General features: G+C 45.2%; 1 protein-coding gene across 1 annotated transcript in view; it reads right to left on the reverse strand.

The window, feature by feature from the left end:
- Window positions 1-6,089, reverse strand: part of SUB1 (SUB1 regulator of transcription) — a 30,144-nt gene extending 24,055 nt beyond the window's left edge. Inside the window, exons 1-2 of the mRNA XM_019647901.1 lie at window positions 6,054-6,089; window positions 5,555-5,677 (exon numbers count right to left, since the gene is read on the reverse strand). Of these exons, the coding sequence (XP_019503446.1) occupies window positions 5,555-5,677; window positions 6,054-6,080 (150 nt within the window). The 5' untranslated portion in view covers window positions 6,081-6,089. The remainder of the gene's footprint in view (window positions 1-5,554; window positions 5,678-6,053) is intronic.
- Between the last annotated feature and the right edge of the window lie 2,031 nt (window positions 6,090-8,120).

The following is an 8,120-nucleotide window of genomic DNA, read 5'->3' on the forward strand; positions in this document are numbered from 1 at the left end:
CGAAGAGCGGAGGAGACTGTGTGGGAAGAGGAGGGACTAGCAGCAAGCGCCATTTTCTTCTCTCGAAGCATTCGCTACCCCCAGCAAACCAGCCGTCCGCCGCCCCCAGCCCCCTCCGCCGCACCCCCTCTCCTCCGAAGGGTTTCGCACTCTCGCTCCCCTAGAACGCCTCCCCACCCTGGAGGAGGGGTGGGGGCTCCTGCGAGGCCTCGGAGAAAAGCAGGCCCAGCACGCGCCCCTCCCGGGCCCCGGCCGCTGCTGCATTGTCCCGGGGGCGCCCCGGCCCCCTCCCCGCGGCTCCTCGCGCCCGGCCGCGCCCCGCCGCCCGGGGCCGCCGCCCCGGCCGCCCCGGGGCCGCTCCCAAGGGCCAGCTTCTGGCGTGGAGGGGACTGCAGCGCAAAGGGTGCGGGATCGGTGACGGAGGAAGGGATCGGAGACGGAGGAGGGGGTCCGGGGAGGCCGAAGTGGGTAAGGGGGAGGTCGGGCAGCGCCGCCATTTCCCGTGGCCATTTGCCCACGAGACGAGCGGAGGGCCGCTGGCAGCTCGCGGCCCAGCTGGGAGGGTGGGGGTTCGGCCTGATGGGGGAGTTGGGGGGTGGGGACGGGGTCCTGGGTACTCACGCTCCGCTCAGTCTAGCAACCTTGTGCTCGCTCGCTCGCGACTGACAGACAACCGGACGTGACGGAAGTCGAGACGCAGGCTCCACCCTTCTGAAACACGTGACGGGGCGTGGTCTAGCCGCCGAAACCAACACCGAGACCCTTTCCAGGGCCTTAAAGGAACCGCCCCTCGGCCAGAACAGTTGCCTCGAAAGTGAGATGTAGCAAAGATTGGGTCAGACCTCTGAGTGAATGAGGGAGCAAATAAAACATGAATAACAAGCACTGAGTTTTGCACTTGTTCCATAAATGTTTCTTGTATTACAGTGAAGTGTCCGTGCTGAAAAAGATCCACACTTCTGGCCCATTTAACCAGAAATGACCCCCACCCCCGCTCCATTTGACTCTGGTTGGTAAAATCCAAAGGAAGGAAGCCAAAGTAGCAGTGTTTAATTCCAGAACGAGGAAAAAATTTTTGCAGAGGTCCTGGGCCACACACTCCTCTACCCCTCTACTGAAATCCTGGAAGTGTACGGTAGTTAACAGAAGGCAAGAGAAATCAATACTACAAACAGGAATATAGCTAATAGATTATTTCAATACTTGTTTAATGAATGCCTACTATTGCCAAGAATATAAAGTTATTATATTCATCCAACACACATTTATCAAGCACCCACTATGTGCCAGGCACTGCAGGAGGCACTTTGCATATATTAAGGACTCATTCTAACAAGCACTTTCCAAAGTAAGAATGATTATTCTCCTCATTTCATAAATGAGAAAACCAAGGGTCAACAAGCTTAAATAAGTTGCGGGAGACTATGCAGGGCATGAGTCATGGTGCCAACCCTGTACTCGCTCAGCTGCAGACTGCGGGACAGGACAATACAAAAATTCTAGCCGACTCCTTTGTGCAGCGTCAGACTAGATGACCACTTTTTAAAAACGAAATATTTAGTGTATAATTCCTTTTCTAGGCCCTTCCAAAAAGGCAAACATAATCTATGGGGATCAGGTTACGCTTGAGGGATATCACTTGGGAGTGAATATGAAGGAACCCACTGAAACCAAGGNCAGACAAGTTGCTGTCCTTTTGTTCTTCAGTCTAGTTGTGGAGGACGTTGCTTCACTGGCCCAAGTTGGCACCATCATTGCGCTCTTCCTGGGCGACGTAGATCAGTCACCGGCTTCTGGACAGCAGCTCACAGCAGCTGTTGGCCGCTCATGCTGGCTGCTGGCGACACACGGTAGCCCATGGCAACCCACTGCAGCAGGGGCTGCAGTCTACTCCGCAGTCGGCGACTCACGGCAGCCCAGCTCCAGGTTGAGCTGTTGTTCAGCATCTTAGTTGTAGAGGGCAGTGTCACTGGCCCTCATCTGTGGGATCCGAACCGGGGCCCTCTGGCATCCCAAGCCAGTTCTTAACCAACACGCCATTCAGCCGGCCCAAGGTAAACTCTTAAGTGAAGACCAGCATGGGCAGATGGGAGGAAATAGGCTATACCCCACCACCACCCTTGATGCTCTGATGCCACATAAGGCCACCCCACCCCTGCCCAGAATTTAGAAGGGGAGAAATCAGGAGTTTAACCCGAAATTGGCTAAGATGAAGTTTCTGTCATTGGCTGCCATGGTGATCGTTAAACACAATCTTAGAAAAATCAAGAAAGTCACATTTTTCCTGAACCTGAATTTGTGGCATGAGAGCCGTACCTGTAACACACAAAAAGGGGGGAACAAGAGATAAATGAAGAGGAGCAGTGCTATGTGTCAGGGATGGGGTGGGCACAGAGGGGGAAGCCAGTAGCCCTTGGTTTAGCATCCAAGCTAAAATAGGGAAGCAGACCACAGCTTGGAATGACTAGAACATAACCACCTCCAGAAAATTTTTGGAAAACTTATGGAGAATGATGGAGGTCCTGTGCACATAAAATGGTAGCAACAACCATTCCATTTTAATATTAAAGGATTGGTGGCTCTGGATGGTTAGAGGTCTTTAGGACACCTAGGATGGGGCCATCTGGATCATATATGCAAAAGGGAAGACAAGTGGGCCAGCCGAGTAGCTTGGTTAAGAGCTGGCTTGGGATACCAGAGGGCCCCAGTTCGGATTCCACATATGAGGGCCAGTGACACTGCCCTCTACAGCTAAGATGCTAAACAACAGCTCAACCTGGAGCTGGGCTGCCGTGGGTCGCGGGCTATGGCATAGGCTGCAGCCACTGCTGCAGTGGGTTGCCATGGGCTACCGTGTGTAGCCAGCAGCCAGCGTGAGCGGCCAGCAGCTGCAGTGAGCGNTTTGTTTGTTTGTTTTTAAAGATTTTATTGGTAAATTGGGGGAGGGGGACAGCATTGGGGAACCAGGGAAGGGGAAGACAATTTGCTGTCCTTTTGTTCTTCAGTCTGGTTGTGGAGGCTGTCACTTCACTGGCCCATGTTGGTATTATCATTGCGCTCTTCCCAGCTGAGGCAGATGGGTCACCGGCCACTGGACGGCTGCTCAAGCCGGCTGCTGGCCACTCACGGTAGCTTATGGCAGCCCATTGCAGCAGGAGCTGCAGCCTACGCCATTGCCGGTGACTCACCACAGCCCAGCTCCAGGTCGAGCTGTTGTTCACCATCTTAGCTGTAGAGAGCACAGTGTCACTGGCCCTCATGTGGGATCCGAATCAGGGCCCTGCTGCTCAGAACTGGCATCCCAAGCCAACTCTTAACCAACGCACAACTCAGCCGGCCCCCATAAGTTCTCTATTAACTAACACTGCCAACTAAGCTCAGAGACACAACTATGCAAGCTTCTAGGAGATAAAGGACAGTTCTGTGTGGAAGGAAGCTCTGACTAAAATGTGAGGTGCACGGTTACGGCAGCGCAGTTGTCAAAAACGGGTTATTTCCTGTTAGCTTTGCTGGGTGTTGATTTAACCCAAAGGAAGGGGACCACAGTAAATAACATTCTAACTTAAAATGTACCAAGCCTACATTTTAAGTAATACTTGTGGGCTAGATAAAAATCAATGGCTGAGAAGGCTGTCAAAAACGACATCTGCATTCAGGGAGTTCAGGTAATTTAGATCAACTACTACACAAAAAACTCCTACAGATTAGGCAGATTTCTAAATAATGGCAAATAGTGGCTTTGGCCTAATTTCAATACTACTCCAATAAGGTCTAAGGCAGTGGTTCTGCAGCTTTAGGGTCTTTAACGGACCTGTTGAAGTCTAAAGACATGCTCAAGTCTGATTTAGGTAGGGGCTTGAAGTGTGCACATACGAACATTCGAGGCCGTTTAGTCAAGCAGTCCAGGGGCCATCCACACTTTAAGAAGCACCATCCAGGCTCTCATTTAAAGATTTTGATATGCCATGCCGCCCTTCAGAACTGGATATGGGCAATATTGCTGAATTAAATATCACAGAAATGACTTGGCGCAATAATAGTCACCTTTTTGTCAACTTCACTGTCAGAATCGCTGCCAGAAGAGCTTGAAGAAACCAGTTCCTTTGATTTAGGCATTCTGAAAGAAAAATACATTATGTAGATAATTTACAATTGTTCTATTGCCTTCAATTTAACACTCCCCCAATCAAAAATTTAGGACATTCCATGGTTCATTCTACCATTTGGTGGTACTAGAGTAGTTATACTGAGCACATGCTAGAAGTTACACTCTAATCTATGCTCTTCCAAGTTGAAAATAACATGCAGAATGAAGTGTTCTAAACCCAGCAAGGAGAAAGAACTAAATGTCATACACATCTCACACTCCTACACCTTTCTCAAAACCAATGGGTCTTTTTACACTTCATTTTAGCTGAGTTAGATGTTTATGGGTAGGATACATTGCAAGAAGCAGCTGACAGCAATCACTGTTAAAACCAGGGAGAAATATTAATAATTCCTCTCAGCATTGCTATAGTCTCACTGATGAGACCTAACATAAAATTATTCACTGCAGGAAATGACAACATTCACACAGCACGAGGAACAGGTACACTATACGGAGGTTGATATCTAATTAAATTGTCATTATAATCCTATTTTTTCATATTTTATATACATTAATTTTCTTCGGATTTTTTACTATGCCATCAAATAACAAGTACTAATTCAGAGTTCACGAAGTTATACATAATTCACAATTCATTATATTTTACACTGATTTTCTACTCTGGAATACAACTAAAATTTGAAGACTCTTCTGAGACAAAACCTTTCCTCCAATCGCAACTGAGACTCTAGTTCCCTAGCCCCCCCCCCCCCNCATCTAAGCCCTTATCACCTCACATATAGATTAAGGCCTGCAACTACCCAAGAGATCTCACCTGCACCCATTTATTCCCGCCAGTTTATCCCCATCACCTCTCCCCACAAATCCTTCTTTTATAATGATAAAACAAGATAAGACACCCAAGAAAAAAAGCCCTACTATTCCTCTCCGAATGATTTCATCAAATCCCTCTATTGAATTTCCCTCAATTTACCTCACTATTCAACCTTATTCTTCACTATATATACAGAGAGGACCTACTTCAGTAAACCCACTCACCTTTTCTGTTTTCACCAAGTCAAAACTAGGCAGGTCATACTGCTGTTTCCTCTCCAATAATATGTCCATACGTCACAGCCCAATAGACCTACCTCCTCCAAACTGCTTTCTAAATATGCAGTTCTCAATTTCTTCTTTTGGATTTCTATAGCTTTTAAATTAAAATTGTTTTAAATATAGCAAAACTAAAGACTTCTAGATTTTAACAATAACCTAGCTCCTATTGCACTAGAAATAAAGCACTTTCATTTCCACTAACTTGTTCTTATATTTCAACAAATACCTTTAGTCGAGGACGATAACATACATAAAAGATTATGCATTATCAGATTAAGAAACTGTCATCATTCTTCAGACTAAGTCAGATAATAAAGCCTCTGGATCTAAGAAAATAACCAACTTTACCTGAAACATGTTATCATCTCTGCTGCTGCTACTCTGCTTTGAAGATGACAGGGCTCTTGAAGTTTCACCAGTCTTTTGTTTCTTTACAGGTTTTTCTGGAGTAACTTGCTTTTTCCTCTTTAACTTGAAAGAAAAACATGAATATGGTTGAAATTTGCACACTTAATTATAAAACACATCTCAGGTTTGTGGACAAAAAAGGGGGTATGTACAAGTGCAATGAACCAAGAGTAACCTCACAGGGTGATCTGATCACAGATTCCTAACTGGGCAGATCTTGGTAGGTAGTCACACCCCAGGCATGTAACTTTGTAGTGAAAGGTTTATCTTTTGTCTTAAGCCCTGTCCATTGTTTTTTGCCCATTTTTTTTTGTACATCTAGGTTAACACACCTTTGAAATGCTTTTTTTCAGACCCCTGAAAAGCTTAACCACCCTGAAGAGAACACATGGTATAGTTAACTATCCTGTAATCCAATCTCTGCCTTGCTTTCTCTCACCTTCATATAATCTTCCTTATGTTCCATCTTAATCACAAATCTACAAAAGAAAGTGCAAAACTGTCATTCTCCAGAGCATTTAAGGTCTTGCTTCCCAGCAATGATCACTCTGGTGCAAATAAACTCTTATACAAATTCTCTACAGATTTGGACATTTCTTACGTCAACAGGTTCAAAAGATCCCATTACTTTTTAAGACTTAAAGGATCAAAAGCCTACATTTGGGCCAACCGAGTGGCTCAGTTGGTTAAGACCTCGCACAAGAGTTTGAGCTCTGAGCAACAGTGGTTCGAGTTCCGGCCCGAGCTGAGCAGCCACTGAGCTACCAATAGGTAGCAGGATGGCTCAGCTTAAAAAAAAAAAAAAAAAAAAAAAAAAAGCCTACATTTATTTATCAAGAAAAAAATCATAAATATATACATGGGCAAGTTTCACTTGACAATACAACTGGTGTACAAAAGTGTTTTTCAAACTGTTCTCAGGAGCCCCAAAATACTTCAGGCATTATAGTGAAATTAACCTGAGAGTTATTTTATAGGCTACGATCTCACATANAAGAACAAAAGGACAGCAACTTGTCTGTTCCCCTTCCCCCAATTCCCCAGTGCTGTTCCCATCCCCCAATTCCCCAGTAAAAATCTTAAAAAAAAAAAAAAAAAAGAGTTGGCTTGGGAGCTCAAGCTCTGAGCAGCAGGGCTGCCAGTTCAGATCTCACATGGGCCAGTGACTCTGTGCCCTCTACAGCTAAGATGATGAACAACAGCTCTACCTGGAGCTGGGCTGCCATGAGTCGCCAGCGATGGCGTAGGCTGCAATGGGGCTGCAGTGGTCTGCCATAAGCTACCGTGAGTGGCCAGCAGCGGTCGTAAGCTGCCATGAGCTGCAGTGAGCAGCCGTCCAATGGCCAGTAACCCATCTGCCTCAGCTAGAAAAAACGCAATAATCACAATACCAACATGGGCCAGTGAAGTGACATCCTCTACAACTAGACTGAAGAACAAAAGGACAGCAACTTGTCTGTTCCCCTTCCTTGATTCCCCAACGCTGTTCCCCTCCCCCAATTCCCCAATAAAATATTTTTTAGAAAAAAACAAAAAACAGGGAAGACAAGTGAAAGGGAGCACTGGGCATCCTTCCAGGGCAGTGATTCTGGAGAGGTGGGAAAGGAGAGGGTAAAATGTAAAGGGAGTGGCAACTGTTTTTCCTAAGACGATACACAGGAAAAAATCTATCTTCACAGGTTATGAGTTACATCCCTCAGACGCAGTGAATTGGAAAAAGCTAAGGGGGAAAAAGTCATGTTTCACAGGCTTTGAAGAAAATAGGAAAAGTAGGTTTTTTTCCTCCTTTCCTACCCTGCTATAAGTCTGGAGAGTTAGGCCTAGAGACAGAAAGGAAAAGAACCAGCAAGAATGTTTTCCAGTTATTAGATGGGCCTGGCTTTAATGGAACATAACACCAAATCAAAAAGCCACCAGCAATCAAAAGCAAATAGAGCAAAATTCCTCTGTCAGTAGCTGTGGGTAACGTTGGTCATCTGGAGACCAAAGTGGACAGATTGATATGAATTAGAGGGGAGAGGGGGAAGAAGAAGGAAAGGCTGTATTTCCTCCCTAATGGAGAGAGCTATGACCTACTTACTAAAATTTTCTTCCATCAAACAAGCTGCTACAAGCCCTGTATTTATCTGCTGAAATTAGCTTTCATAGTACAACCTTAAAAAGTTAATAATTTGCAATTCCAAAAGTTTAATACTCCTCGCTCAAGTAATTATAAATAAACATGAATTATATATAAGGTCTTATGCAATGAGTAACAGAAATATATTTAAGGAAGCTCTTTAAATACAAACTGTTAAGCATTTTCCCCCTAGGGTGACTTTTCTGAACTTTGTAGTAGAGCTATTCTTAGATCCAACTTTCATCAGAAATGCTGTTACCTTTATTGAAGAATGCATTTTATAATGACAAAAACATACATTCCATTTTTACTAGGTGAATAGCATAACTCATCATACTATCTATACCTGACTTATTTAATGTTCTATAAAATGGTATAATTAGTTTC

This window comes from Hipposideros armiger, unplaced genomic scaffold, assembly GCF_001890085.2.
Source record: "Hipposideros armiger isolate ML-2016 unplaced genomic scaffold, ASM189008v1 scaffold_117, whole genome shotgun sequence".
NCBI lineage: Eukaryota > Metazoa > Chordata > Mammalia > Chiroptera > Hipposideridae > Hipposideros > Hipposideros armiger.